The following is a 15,436-nucleotide window of genomic DNA, read 5'->3' as shown; positions in this document are numbered from 1 at the left end:
ACGTGTTGCTACACAGCAATTAGGGCTCAGTAAAATCGCAATTTGTGCTTTTTGTAAATTATTCAATGTGACCATCTGTTCAGTGAGATAGTGTGAAATGAGCAACTCAGATATTGCAGCGCTGCTCTTTAAAAGAATAGGCAATCAGTTTTACCCTCTTGCTGTCAATACTTTCCCACTGCCCGCTCCTTGAAACTGTAGGGCACGATCAGCAACAGGGAGAAAACAGCAGCCTAGCTGCTTTGTACCTACTTTAGACACTCACTCCTACCAATATTGCAACCAATATGTTTTTTTTCCCCCCAGTACTGATGAGTGCAGGAGCACCTCAAAGACTCCACAAGCTGCTCCCCCAATGGCTAGATTGGTACACTTTTAGCCATACAAACCAGAAAGCCCCATGTTCAATGTCCAATTTGTGCTACCATACTAGCAGTAAGAGTGCTACAAGTGGCATTGCTGTGGAATGGGGTGAAAGGAATTAAGCCCCAGATTTCCTATTCCTGATTACTATCCTATGAGTCTTGCTGAAAGATGCCTACGTGTGGATATTAGCTGAAGACTGGATTTGGCTTGGTTGGTAAATACATAGTATCATTAGGAACAGTAGGCCATTCAGCCACTCAGCCACTCAGGCCTGTTCCTCCGTTCATTTAGATCATGGCTGACCTGCACCATGATTCCATTTTCCTGCCTTTGCTCCATATCCATTGATACTCTTATCTAACAAAAATCTATCGATCTGTCTTGACAGTTCCAATTAAACTAGCATATCTTGGTGAGACTCACTGTCTAGCCTCACACGTGAAAAATACCCACTTGGACTGTGCTGTTAGCACCAGTTGAACTATACTCTACTGGAAGACAAATCTTCAATCAAAGAGGGAGGGAAATTGCAAGGAACAAAAGAGACTGCACAAATTCCAACGTACATATCGATCAGAATCCTGGCAACTTAAAACAAACTATGCTTGGGCTTTCGAGGAATGATACAAAATGCATTTGCATGGTTTATACGTATGGATTCCAGCTTGCATGCCAGAAACTTCAGACGATAGTCAGTTTAATAATTGTTCAATGTCTATGTGTCAACTTAAAAGTGGCAGAGGAGAAAAAAAGCAAAAAATAAAGGCAGTTCATTATATGACATTTTATTTTATCAAATACAGACTCCCAGGATGTTCACAACATCTTGGCAATTTAGAATATAAATATTAATTTTAGATATACTGTGCAGGAAACTGGGTCAGAACACTAAGCACAACAGGGCCGGATCTGGAAGAATTTCCATTCACAGTACAAGAATGAAGTTAGGACAAAACAAACACAACCTGCTCTTGGTACAAACATCGTGATTAGGCCACTGTTTTTTCCCCGCATTTTAGATCACATTCCACAGAAAAAAGTAACAAGTGCACACTCAAACAATGCAACGCATGACCAACTGTTTAGTTAAATACTGATAACAAAATGTGACTGAGGGGAGTTAATCTTTAAGAGTTAACCTACTCAACTATTGCACTGAATACCATTTTCTATTTGAGCATTTCAACAATGGTGAGCTAGCAGATTCAGTGCAGCCGTACTGATTTTCTTCATCTTGGGTTGATCAGCCGACACCAAAGACCAGAAGAATCACAGAATTACATTGGCAATTTTCTCTCTTTTAATACAGCAGTCAAAAAGCCAAGGCGAGCACATAACCCAAAACAATTTTAAAATATATTCTGGTCTTGCAAAATTAAAATAATTAAACCCTTCATAAGATCATCTCATACAGTGTGCAGTCATTCATTATATAGATTCAATTCTTTCATAAAGATTTATTAACAGTTGACGAAACACTTATATACTGTTACAGAGTGCTCCTCAGTACGGTTACAGTCACAGTGCTCTTTGGGGAAGGGGATGCCCGGAGAAGGTTTCTTGTAACATTTTTTTAAATATTGAAGTGAAATACGTGCACATTTCAGTATAATTTAGCTTTCTTCAGAAAATGGGAAAAGAACTATTAGTGTGGTTTTATATATTTGACATTTTTTTTCAAAAAAGATGTGGCAGTCAATCGGGAGCTGGGAATAAAATGAACTCATTCGCTATGTACGGGCATCGTAAAGATTTTTATGGTCCGTATTTTTATGCACAGCTGAAATTAAGAGTCACCTGACATATTCCTGCAAAGTAGGAGCTGCAGTAGGGGCGACACCCAATGATGCTTTTAACAATGAATTGGTTGAGGTTACCATGAAGGATGGGGCAACCGTGGGCCATTTGGATCCGAGGAGCACACTGCTGTAGTTGTAACCCCATTGGTACCAACATCCAGCACAGGCGACTCCAGCTTATTATAACCTGTATGTGCATACAGACATCATTGAGGACTATCCACAGTGAAGGTTTTAGTGACATTACATTTAGTTGCTCAATGATTTACAAAACCTGGATTGCTTTCAATAGGAATTACTGTCTCTTTTTAAAAAGTCAGGTTATGATAGAAATAATTACATTGAATTTTTGGTGTGACTGTATAGAAAATGTTCATGTCTTTAAGAGGTTAAAATGTTTAAAAGTCAACGGGATATTTTGGAAGTAGCCTTCTGGTTTCAGTTCCAGACAGTTAGACTCTCAGCCAGGAGAGGTGAGACTTTAGCAGCGAAAGTTGTTAAAAGAGAGAGAGAAAAAAAATCACTCTTTGCATAATTCAAGTGGATCTCCTGGCATATCAACCAAGGACAGAGAAACCTGGAGATACCAGAGCTAAACCATTCTACTAACTTGTCCAAAGTATTGAAGCAACGGTCTACAATTAACACCGCAAATCAGATAGGACAAGAAAGTTGTAAAACTTAAAGAATATATTTGAAACTCTATGGGCTTCTCTCATTTTATGCCTTCCATTACATGATAAATACCCTTTTTAATAATCTTTGAAAGATATAAGGAAAAAATACAATATAAAAAAGGGATGTGCTACAAAGGGTTCTCCGTGACAGATCCTTTAAACAATGGGTGTTATAGCAGAGACCGTGGGATATATGTTTTACAGAGTTTTATTTGTCCTTGCCAAAACATATTTTTGGTCAATTCTAGACTTCTTAAAATCAGCTGCACTCGTGGCTTAATTATCAACGGATTACTGTGCAGTCATTGGCTCAGGATATATTTAATTGAGAATTTCAGTTCCTATTGAAAGTAACGGTCAGTTTGTGGTACAATTTTGGTCATGCGACCAATATGTCTATTTCAAGGGACTCTTTTGGTCCGTTGAACGATTTCAATGTTTTGTCAGTTTTTGAGACATCTGATTCAGAAACACCTCACAGCCAGACTGTGTGACTACAATGCGTCGTGGATAGGTCCAAGACAGCTAAGCATTCAAACTAGTTTGTTCAGTCAGTAATATGGCTGGGTTACCAATGATTTTTTTTCTTTAAAATCAAGGGCCTCTACAGCCAACTCTGAACACTGTGCAGACGAGAAATTAAATAACATAATTTAGGTCAATAGAGAAGCTGTAAGGCTAAGTTGCCACTCATTAAAAGTAGCTGCTGTGAGCGCAGCACAATTCTTTTCCAATGGCAGCCAGCAGTGGCAACTGACATGTTAACATTTTACTGGGCACTTATTGGTTAAATGTTATAAAGTTCAAAGTCGTTTCACAATAAAAATGAAACGTATTGTCCTAAAATTCTACATCCAGACCAGAGCCTAGAGTCCAGCCCAAGGAGGGTATTAAATAATCTTAATGACAAAACAAACTAAACCATTTTGGAATTATACAATACCTAACGTGGGCTCAAGCACTAATTTGATTCGGCCTCACTTTCCGTACCCAAAGACCTGGCCTGAATTAACCAGCTGATTACTTTCTGCTTCAGCATTGATGGGTTGGGTGCGTTTCAAGAGAGGTAAGGGCCCAGGTTTAACCATGCAAAAGTGGAACAAAAGCTGTTACAAGGCGTTCAGGGGGAGCTTCCCCATCCATCTCAACACCAGGCTTGCTTTGGACAATTGGTCAGATGTGGATTTGAGGTAAAAAAAATTGATTAGGAGCACAGACACGACTCTAGATGTTGCCTACTTCAGATCGGGTAGTTTCTAACAAACAATAGGCAATGAAAATTTATGTATATTTTATATATATAAAAATATACATAAATAAAAACATGGTACATTATAGGTTCTTCTTCCATTCTAGTAATGCAGAGGAAGCACCGCGATACCGACCATGCTCAGCGAATTCATAATTGTCCCATTTTTTAAAAAAAAGTGTAAAATAGACTTCCCACCCTGTTATTCCAGAATACCCCTTCATAGATGATCAACTGAGACAGCAGGATATCTCAGGAAGATTGTTCTTTGCATTTAAAAAAAAAACACCGTATACTTCTCAAAGTCCAAATAACAGGTTACATCTCCAGGTACAAAAAAAAATGAACAAACCGTTAATTCAAATTAGCAGCTTCCAGTTCTGAAGTCAGTGTCCAGTTTATTATGTGTTGCCCTGCTGCAGAATCCAGTTTTAACACACAGCAGGGATTCCATTGCGACCTCTCCCAATTAAGCAGAACTTGTAGTCTATATACCTCCATCGGTTGCTGCACATGGGCTGCATATGAAACACAGTCTCCATTGTGTAAAGTTTCATTAAAGTCATCGTCATTGAATTGCACTTGCTAATTTTACTCCCCATTTTTCTGGGGAACCTTCATTTTAGTCACCAACATCCGTGTCTCGATCGCCAATCAACCAGAGGACGTGAAAGCTGAGTGCCAGGAAACCTGTCCCCAGCAGGTCGCCCAGTGCCGTCAGGTAAGGAATTGAGAAATTATCCGGATCCATGCCCCGTCCCCACATCCAATGAATCATCCAATCGGCAACATAGAGCAGGATCAGCACCTGTATTACAACAGCAAATAAAATCACATATCCTGTTTGTCAAACCTCTATTTTTTTCAGAATTCTTTAAATCATAAACATTTCAATATCCCAAACTATTCCAGATCTGTCATAACTACATCACATATGACAAGGACTTATGCATATTTATATAAACCGGTCACAAGGTGATGGTTTTTTTTTGAGGGAAGGTTACTCTGGATTAGTATTTACTCCTGAGCAACAAAACTATCCATTTTGGGGCAGGGATAGACATTTGCTGAAAATTCCCAACATGCTCTAGGAGCGTCTAGGACATTTCCACTGCCAGAATTTTTTTTTGCTGTTTCCTTAACGAGAGATGACTGAACACACTGCACCCAGCTCTCCATACCAACTCGATCATTTTGAAAACGCTAAACTTTACATTAAATCATTTTCACTAGAACCACCTCCGCTTTGATAGACCTTCTTTTACAGCTATCTCTAATATTCCCAAGTCCTTCATTTTCTTATCAAAGTCTAACCGCTTCCTTCATTCTGGTTTTTCCTCCTTTCCCCTCACTTCCACTGACGTGCAGTCCGAGTTGCCACCACTTCCCACCCACCTTCTCAGCAGTGCCCCTCTATCTTTTGAATCAGCTTGCCATTTTGGCTTATTCACAAGAGGCTGAAGACTGTTTTTAACATCAACTGGAAAAAGGACGGAGAGAATGGAAGAAATCGAGAAAGAAAATCAAGGAAAAGAGAAAACAAGATAAAGAAGATAACTTGCATTTATATAGTAACTTTCACGTTCTCAGCATGTCCCAAAGTGCTTCACAGCTAATGAGTTACTTTTGAAGTACAGTCACTGTTATAACGTCGGTAAACACTGCAGTCAATTAACACACAGCAAGGTCTCACACTGAGTGACCAGATAATCTGTTTTTTTTAAAAGTGGTTTTGGTTGAGGGATAAATGTTGGCCACAAAACCTTTAATCTATTAAATCAGGAATAAAACTTTAACCCTGCTAATTTCTAGATTCAGAAATTGAAGGAGGGCTTTAAGAGTATAAATCATCCTCCAGTGACAGGTTTGTTGCACGCGACAGTGTTAGTCACCTAGTACCAAGCGACAAAGTTCTAATCCCTGCAACATTTGTTCACCTGGTTCAAATTTTTCAAAAAGCACTACAATGACCATAAAATAGGCTCAATTATCGATCCCTTTATCAAAAAGCATATCCTATTATCAATCTCTTTGCTCCCCACTCACGGTTCCTCTATAAAGCATTTTTTATTTTGCCTCTGGTTAGGTCTCCCCACATCGTGTGCCATTCTTTGAGAAAGCAGACAAGGAACCTACTTCCAAACCCATTTTCCAATTAAGTTTTCAGTTTTATCATTTTTATATTAGCTCTCTTTCTTTTCTTCTTTCCCCACCCTCTCCAACTATGTACTTTAACTTTATTGAATATTATTCTCTCTCTTATGTCTTGCAATACCATGCACTAAAAGAGTTTACAGATAGCACTGGATGCAAAAAGGTCCCAGAATATGCCTCAGGTGGACTCTTGCCTCTGATGAAAGGCTGGTGGAATGGGCAGACACACGGCAGATGAAATTTAATGCAGAGAAGTGCAAAGTGATACATTTTGGCAGGAAGAATGAGGCGAGACAATATAAACTAAACAGTACAATTCTAAAGGGGGTGCAGGAACAGAGAGACCTGGAGGTATATGTGCACAAATCTTTGAAGGTGGCAGGTTGAGAAAGCGGTTAAAAAAGCATACGGGATCCTGGACTTTATAAACAGAGACATAGAGTACAAAAGCAAGGAAGTTATGTTGAACCTTTATAAAACACTGGTTTGGCCACAACTGGAGTATTGTGTCCAATTCTGGGCACCACACTTTAGGAAGGATGTGAAGGCCTTAGAGAGGGTGCAGAAAAGATTTACTAGAATGGTTCCAGGAATGAGGGACTTCAGTTATGTGGAGAGACTGGGGAAGCTGGGGTTGTTCTCCTTAGAGCAGAGAAGGTTAAGGGGAGATTTGATAGAAGCGTTCAAAATCATGATGTGTTTAGATAAAGTAAATAAAGAGAAACTGTTCCCATTGGCAGAAGGGTTGAGAACCAGAGGACACAGATTTAAGGTTGATTGGCAAAAGAACCAAAGGCAACATGAGGAAAAACTCTTTTACACAGCGAGTAGTTATGATCTGGAATGCGCTGCCTGAAAGGGTGGTGGAAGCAGATTCAATCGTGGCTTTCAAAAAAGAATTGGATAAATACTTGAAGGGAAAAAAAATCTGCATGGCTATGGGGAAAGGGTGGAGGAATGGGGCTAACTGGATTGCTCTTACAAAGAACCGGCATGTGCTTAATGGGCCGAATGGCCTCTTTCTGTGCTGTAATCATTCTATGAAGCTCTTTGTCTTTACTTGCACCTCGCACAAGAAACCTGGCTAAAAATTGGAAACTCTTAAACGTGCAATCAGATGGCAGAACCTACATCCTAATGTTTAGTAACTTGCAACTGGCTCACCATCAGGGTTGGCTTTTAATAGTTCCTGGGGTAGTTTAGAATAACAGTAATGTCCAAAGCAGTATTTAGCAAAAGTCTGTAATCCATAAAAGCCTAAAGAATTTTAAACTTTTAAAAGGAACATACTTGCAGTAAAGCAGCCATCATGTAGAATGCTATAAATATTGGCGTAAGTGTAGTGTGTCCTCCTTGCATGGAGTTAATGGTATACAGAAAGACTAGGTGTCCTGGGACAACTAGAAGGAACAAGACCCGAGCTGATCTAGAATTCAAATCTGCAAAAGAAAAAAAAACACACACATAAATAATTGTTTTTCCTACAGGTACCTTACATGATTAAATGCAAGAGTTTGTAATTCTGGAGTGAAAAAGCAAATGCAATTCCAGGAGTCATAAAGATCACAAAAATAAGCACAGATAAGGGAGGCCATTCAGCTCGTCCTTCCAAAGAAACCTACATCCCCCATCACACCATCTAATTGCCTCTTGAATAACTTGAGATTTTCTCTCCATTTCTCTACCCAGGAGATGGTTCCAGCTATCAATCATTCTGTCGAAAGAAGTGCTACTTGACATCAGTCCTGAACTTGCCTTTTACCAGTTTGTATTTACGTCCTCTTGTCCTGCAGTTGTGATTTGACTTGAAATTGTGCTTAGGATTAATCTTTTCTAGTCCACTTAGCATGTTGCCTACCCTCACTGGCCTCCTTTAAAGGATGAAAAGTCCAAGTTTTTCTATTGTCACTTCGCTTTGCAGATGATATTCATTGTTCAGCCAGATATTTGGAAATTCGTTCCAAACAGTGGCCATAAGATTCACTTAACGTTACAGTAGTGACACTCTCTCACTCCAAAAGACACCACATCAAATCTCGAGTCCACTGTAACATATTTATACTGTACTATCCAAGGACTGAAATTCTAATTGAGGCTGGCTGAAGAGGCATTACAGTTGAGAAATTTCCACTATTGCCTGCTAATGGATAAGAGGGCAGGAGTAACACCTGGTGTTCACCAACATCGTAAAGCATCAGTTAGAATCTGCCCCAAATAGACTGTGAGAAAGCAATCTAGTATCTTTATCCAGTATGCTTTGGGAAATTAGGCTAACAGGGCAGCTTGGGATCATGGGGTTGTTTAAGACTGAACACTGCTAACCACAGCAGTTTGAAAGCTGCCACGGAGCAGCTGGCTGTCTGGCGTGTTATCAGCTTCAAGGTCTGAAATAACTTGTGATGAAACAGCCTTGTGGTTATACATATCCTACTGTCTGGTGGGGGAGATCACGGAACATCCAAGATAATACCAAGAATGACAGTGTCACGCAGGCGCACTAAAGAGGATTGGGGGGGGTGGAGTAGTGTGCGAGACATTCACAAAAACCCAATACAAGGACAGCCAGAGACCCCAGTTAGTCAGAATTCAAGACGATTTGTGACGTCGGTGCTGATAGGAGGAAGACTGATCAATTTCGGGTCCTGAGCACAGCTGTTGAGATTGTACTGTTTAAAACCTAGGTATGTTTCGATTATTGTTTGTAATTTAGTCTTATTTTATTGCTTGTAATTTTTAGTGGTATTGTGTTAAGCATTGCTTGTAGTTGGTAGTAGCATTTATGTTTAAGACAATAAAACTATCTCTATCGAGTACAGTGGCCCGAACTATTTTATTTAATCTATACTGAGTCGACAAGTAAATTTAAACAACTCTTATGTAGATAAATACATTCAAAATGCGTTAATCATTTTCAACAACAACTTGCATTTATATAGCGCCTTTAACATGGTAAAACATCCCAAGGCACTTCACAGGAGCATTATTAAACAAAGTTTGACACCAATTTCAGTTTGACATGACTTGAGTGCCACAGAGACAGAGAACACTATGTTTAACCTTTGAGATCTTAAACCAGATTGACTGATGAATTTCTTGTGGCTGGAACTGAAACAAGCTTAGATAATTCCAATTAAGCACGAGTCCACAGCACAGAACTGCTCACTGTTCAGCACCAATTGTCTGTCTGACTCACAAGGATGGCTGATGAGAAAAAGGTCATTGGTTCAGCAGGAAATGGAGTGTAGAGGGAGTTTTACTTTCAACTTGGGAGTCCTTGATTTAAACTGGGCTTAAACGAGTGGTGAAATATTCCCTTACCGATGGTAATCCTTTACTTCAATATGAAAAAAAATTTAAGGACAAATTACGAGTTTAGCATATAAAAGAATGGACTTCAAAGTTTGATTATAAAGCAGTAACTTGACCAGACATAAACCACAACGACAAAGCTTAATCTTTTCATAACATCATTTGAACCACGAGATGAGATAAAAAGCTTAAAATCACAGCATCAGTTATTTTTACGTAAGAATAGATCTCCCGTGGCATTGCTCACAGTATTCTTTGAAGGAAGTACAGCATCTGAAGTTTACTGTAGTTCGGCTACGGATTAAGACAGTAGCTTGCCAATCACAATGATATATCATATGACTGACTTGATGTAAAAGCTTCACATACTTCAATTATGTTAAAAGATACAGGGCTCAGATACATCTGTAATACTATCTACCTACCATTATACAAAATTTGCATAAGATGCAAGTAATTTTGTTCCTCCCTCCACAAAACCTCTCATTTCTAGTTATTCACATTATATGTTTCTGCTCTATTTCCCACAGTAGATTTTTAGTAATTTCTTAAGAAGGAAGTACTTTGCTCTAGAAAAGAGAAGGCTGAAGGGTGACCTGATAGAGATCCTTAAAATTATGAAAGGGTTTGATAGGGTGGACGTACAGAAGATGTTTCCACTTGTGGGGGAGACAAAACCTAGATAAATATAAGATAGTCACTAATGAATCCGATAAAGAATTCAGGAGAAACTTCTTTACCCAGAGAGTGGTTAGAAAGTGGAACTCGCTACCACAAGGATTAGTTGAGGCAAATAGCATAGATGCATTTACGGGAAGCTAGATGAACACATGAGGGAGAAAAGAATTGAAAGTTATGTTGATAGGATTAGAAGAAGTAAGGTGGGAGGATGCTCGTGTGAAGCATAAGCACACCAGCATGGACCAGCTGGGCCGAATGGCCTGTTTCTGTGCTGTACATTCTATGAACTTCAATTTTTTTGTTCACTCTTCCCTCCTCAAAACACTCCCTGCTTTTCCCCCCCAAGTTATTTATACAATTATAAAAGTCAGTGGGGTAGATTTTCAGCTTACCACCCAGGTGTAAAACTGACCTTGTGGATCAGCCACCCATTATAGAGCCTGTCCGATTTTCATCTCCGTTGATTTCAGTCCGTCTCAGTTATTTGTAAATTTTGTATCTGGCTAAGCAGTAGTGCACTCTGGGTATTGTAGTTCCACAGAAATAAGTAAAAACAAATCCCATAATGCGCACACACACACGCACACGAGCACACTGAATTTACCAACAGTATTTGGAAGTTCCAGCAGCAAGACAAAGGTGAAATTTCTAACTCAAGCTTTGGATAGAAGGGCAGGGATATCAGAGAGAAATGTCTTGCAGGAAATTTTAATATATATTAACAACTTTATGGGCCAGTTGAGACACTTTTTTATGTGGTTATGTTCTAAATGATGTTTCTAGTGGTACATACTCACCTCAATGAAGAGGAAAATTGGCAGACAAAAACTCAGAAGAAATTATTTGAACAATTTGGTCAGTTTTGTGGCATTTGCTGTTTAGTGTAAAACGGCTTTGGAAAAATTTGATTCCTCCATTTTCTCCCACTTACTCATTTCTTATTGGTAGTCATCGGCTGAATTGAACTTTTTATTCGTTCAACTTTAGTCAATTGCATATTTTAAGGGTCAGTCTTGGATCAGTGGTGGCACTCCCGCCCCCGAGTCAGAAGGTTGTGGGCTCAAATCCCACTTCAGAGACCTGAGCACATAATCCAGACTGACACCACTGCAGTACTGAGGGAGCGCTGCACTGTCGGAGGTGCCGTCTTTCGGATGAGACGTGAAACCGAGGCCCCATCTGCCCTCTCAGGTGGACGTAAAAGATCCTATGGCACAATTCGAAGAGGAGTTCTCTCCAGTGCCTGGCCAATATTTATCCCAACATCAACCAACATCATTAAATACAGATTATCTGGTCATTATCTCATTGCTGCTTTTGGGACCTTGCTGTGCGCAAATTACCTGCCATGTTTCCCAGCATTACGACAGTGACAACACTTCAAAAGTACTTCATTGGCTGTAAAGCGCTTTAGGCGTCCTGATGTCATGACAAGTGCTATATAAATGCAAATTCTCTCTTTCTTGCATATTTGATTGGTAATGTAACAGATAAGCTCTCATTTCAGCCAATCACTAATTTTTGTTTTATGCACTCGTGACACTGAGGCGTGACACTCCTAAGGTGCGATGCCTTAAAGATGTCATGTGATGGACTTGCACTATTCAAAACTTTTCATTATATAGATGGACAATTTATAATTCCTAGTTCTCAAATGTCTTTGGTTAGTGAGTATAAACAGTGCAGGATAGTAGTGCAAGAGGACATCAATAGACATTACATCACTTCTAAAGGAACAACCAACCGTTGATTACAAATATATATTTATTAAGACAAATCTAGCTTCTGGTTAGGGAGTGCTTGGGCTAGTGAGGGTGAATAGAAGTTGAGGCTGCAGTTACTTGCTCCGAATTGGTTCTTCTCAACTGGAAGGGGAATGGAATGGTGCCCCCTTCTGGTATAAATTAAATAATGCTAGGTTATGGAGCTGGGTTTCTCCATAACACAGGAGCCAATTGTTTAAAATACGTCAGACGATTGTGCTAGGCAGGTTAGCTACGAGGCTACCACTTTCTGAAAACAATCACGCTCTCGAAATTGTGCTCTTTTGAGAGGAAATATGGTACAAAATTATATCAAGATTTGAAGTACCGCAGGACTTCCAAAATTAATCACTCCTAAAAATGAATACTTAATTAGTACATCTTACATCAAGTGAGTTCCTTACCAAGCATCAGTCTCAGAAGTGAGGTGGTGGAACTGTGACGCCTGTGCCACTGAGTGACAGGACATGGGGTTTGTATTCACAGCTCCCCATAAGGCAAATTGCTGATTATTTGCATGAGGAGAGGCCAGGAGTTTATTCACCAGCAGATGGAAGTTTCCCAGGGTGCTCTTTAGCACTGGTATTCTACACATTTCTCCCTCTTCAGTAAAGAAGGAAAGATGATAGACAAAAACTCACTAAGAAATTACTGGAGCAATTTGCTTAGTGTGAAAAAAATTATGACCAACTTGACTGCTTAGCTTTCACTTGTTCCCCATCGGTATGAAGGACTGTTTTTTTCATCACTGTGTTGCAACTAAGACAATATACTCCATCTCCTTCTCAAAACAGTGGCACAAATTTTTCCTCTCTCCTACAACGACAGACTTTTAAAAGCCAAGCTGGATATTGTCTAATCAATTTCTCTTATCTCATCTCCTGCTGTTTTCAACTTTAGTGATGTCCTGCACAAGGGCCTTGGCCCTTCACCTGGGCTTGTCAGGCACACATGTACACAGCACCGCTCAGCATGAAGAACCTTGGATCGCTCGAGGTCTAAAGCTGGTATTTTATTTGCCCCGTTTATTGACCACGTAAGAGGGGCTCTCACCTGAACTACAGAAAGTGCGACAAGGGCTCGGGCAGGTCTTGTGCTTGTTTTCTGGCGCCGCACCAGGCATGCTGGAGAGGTGGAGGTAGGTAGAAATTCTACTGGCCTGCACTGCCACTAGGTTGCCACCAACACCTGAGGAAGGAGAAGTAGGCACAGATTAAACAAAGGACTACAGCACATCTCATTTTTCAGAGAAATCTTATTCAGTTCAGAATTTTTGAAAAATTACATTTTTTAAACACTGCGTTTCCAAACTTTTATTCAACGTAACCGTCTAACTTTCATCCTTATGCTCGTAGATCTCCTGTCGCACTGCTCATAATGAGTTGGAGGATACGCTGCTTTCTAATGGGGTATCAACAAAATGTGGTAGGTAAAGTGTGACAGGGAAGGTATTGCAGGAAGTAAGCCCCGCTACCTCTCTCTCCTCCTTTGAGACGCTCCTTAAAACCTACCTCTTTGACCAAGCTTTTGGTCACCTGTCTCAATATCACCTTACTTGGCTCGGTGTCAAATTTTGTTTGATAATCGCTTCTGTGAAGCACCTTGGGACGTTTTATTACGTTAAAGGCGCTATATAAATGCAAGTTGTTATTGTAAGTGTAAAACTTACATGAGGTGCGTGCTACACACAAAGAATTTAATATATTACTAGTGAACTTCCTACAGCTTTGTTCACAGGGAGTCAAGGCCAAAGTGTAGTCTTCAGGTGAAGAGGTTGAGGGTAATCGGGCCAGGGTGCACAGGTGTAATTCAGTCCCCATTCATACATGCTTACTTTTATTCACTTTGATTTTATTTATAGTTAAATAGCAAAATCTATGGCAATTTGGGAAGCAGGGAAGGACAGAGTTGTTTGGAGCATTGGAGTTTCTCTGCAGTACAGGCCAAGAAGCTGGGAGACATGAAACTGGGTTGATACAGCACCATCACTGGTGGGAGTGTGTAATTACAGCCCGATAAGTTTACATAGGTCGTTAATGGATCAGATCCAGGGAATGCCTACCCCATCGCACCATCAGCCAAACACCCCAGGGCCCATTTGTCTTAATCTTCCACAGGACAAATAGAGCAGACCTACTGGTCCCTAAAAGACCCGAAGCCCTGACTTCTACAGGCCTCCAACCTCTTGCAAAAATATTTGCAGATAATTGAGACTGCAGATAAACAGATGCGTGGATAATCGAGGGCCCACAATGTTTACAGCGTATTCTGATGCCAGAGTACACAATGGAAGAAACCTGTGATTTTCAAACTCCGGTGCCACCCACTCATTTACCAAACATCACTGCTGCCTGTTTACTGAGGTTCTATAAATCTAGTTTCAGTAAAATCCACATCCTTAAAACGGTTCCAAGATATCGGATTGAAAACAATGTTTTTCTTTCACCTTTTCGTCTGTATAAGCAGGATGTGGTATAGCCTGTTGTACATACACCAGCCCACACATTATTCTGTAACACGTGTCTGTATTTTTTCTTGCAATCTGTTTCTTCCCCCCCCACCAAAAGTTAAAACTGGCTTTCGTGCATTCATAGATATTTTTTCTGAGCCTCACAGTATGACAAAAATGCACAGTAGATGAATAAATGTACTTGCCATTGATAACTGGAGTGAATACAGCGATCCCTGCAAAATTCGGATCAGATACCGTTTTATCTAAAATCAGTCCGCCAACGCTGCAATACAATCACATTGCACAGTTACAACACAGCACAAATAAAAGTCTTGTAATAGGTTAAAAGTTAATTGTTAAATTATTTCTATTAGGAACAAGGTAGAAGACAATAATGGCAATCCAGGTGAAGATCCCAACAAATTTATGAAAATTGATAAGAAAAGATCTGCAAGTGCAAACTTAGAGACTTTACTGAGAACTATGTGGTAAATTAATTTAGTCTGAAATATACATAGTTTTTATAAATACTCCTTGACATGCTCTTGTTGCTAAAGGTAGTTTATTTAAATGATAAGCTTGACGCTTCATTAGATTCCTCCCGCCTGCTCCTCGTGAACAAAAGGGCATTCTACTGGAAAAGTAGCTTTACTGCTAAGATTAAAAGCATTTGTCTTTAAAATAAAAATCAAAAAAAGAGTTAGTCATTTCAAAAAAAAATTGGGGAAATTGAATCCTTCATTACTGGTCAAACAAAACAGATATAACCACCCACTGCCACCCCCACTCTGTCAGGTTGTCATACAAGTAGATACAGGGCAGCGCTCCCATAAAGACAAGACCCTCGTGCCACTAAAGGGAGCAACTGACACCTCTGAACCCGAGAAGGTATTTACGGCAGACCCAAATCGGTAATGGCCGTTGCACACGAAAAAGGTGGCAACTCCAAATAAAATTCTACGTAAAACTTGTGCACATTAGAACCA

The 15,436-nt window shown here is 39.8% G+C and overlaps 1 protein-coding gene across 3 annotated transcripts in view; it reads right to left on the bottom strand.

Annotated features, from left to right (window-relative positions):
- Window positions 1-1,135: 1,135 nt before the first annotated feature.
- The window catches only part of LOC137344553 (solute carrier family 41 member 1-like), a 50,092-nt gene continuing 35,791 nt past the window's right edge, over window positions 1,136-15,436 (bottom strand). For all 3 annotated transcript variants that reach the window (XM_068007597.1, XM_068007595.1, XM_068007596.1), the window contains exons 8-11: window positions 14,654-14,733; window positions 13,052-13,186; window positions 7,536-7,684; window positions 1,136-4,899 (exon numbers count right to left, since the gene is read on the bottom strand). In XM_068007597.1, coding sequence (XP_067863698.1) covers window positions 4,714-4,899; window positions 7,536-7,684; window positions 13,052-13,186; window positions 14,654-14,733 — 550 coding nt within the window. In that variant the 3' untranslated portion in view covers window positions 1,136-4,713. The remainder of the gene's footprint in view (window positions 4,900-7,535; window positions 7,685-13,051; window positions 13,187-14,653; window positions 14,734-15,436) is intronic.

This window comes from Heptranchias perlo, chromosome 27, assembly GCF_035084215.1.
Source record: "Heptranchias perlo isolate sHepPer1 chromosome 27, sHepPer1.hap1, whole genome shotgun sequence".
In the NCBI taxonomy this organism is placed as follows: domain Eukaryota; kingdom Metazoa; phylum Chordata; class Chondrichthyes; order Hexanchiformes; family Hexanchidae; genus Heptranchias; species Heptranchias perlo.
This window is presented reverse-complemented; position numbering and strand designations above follow the sequence as displayed.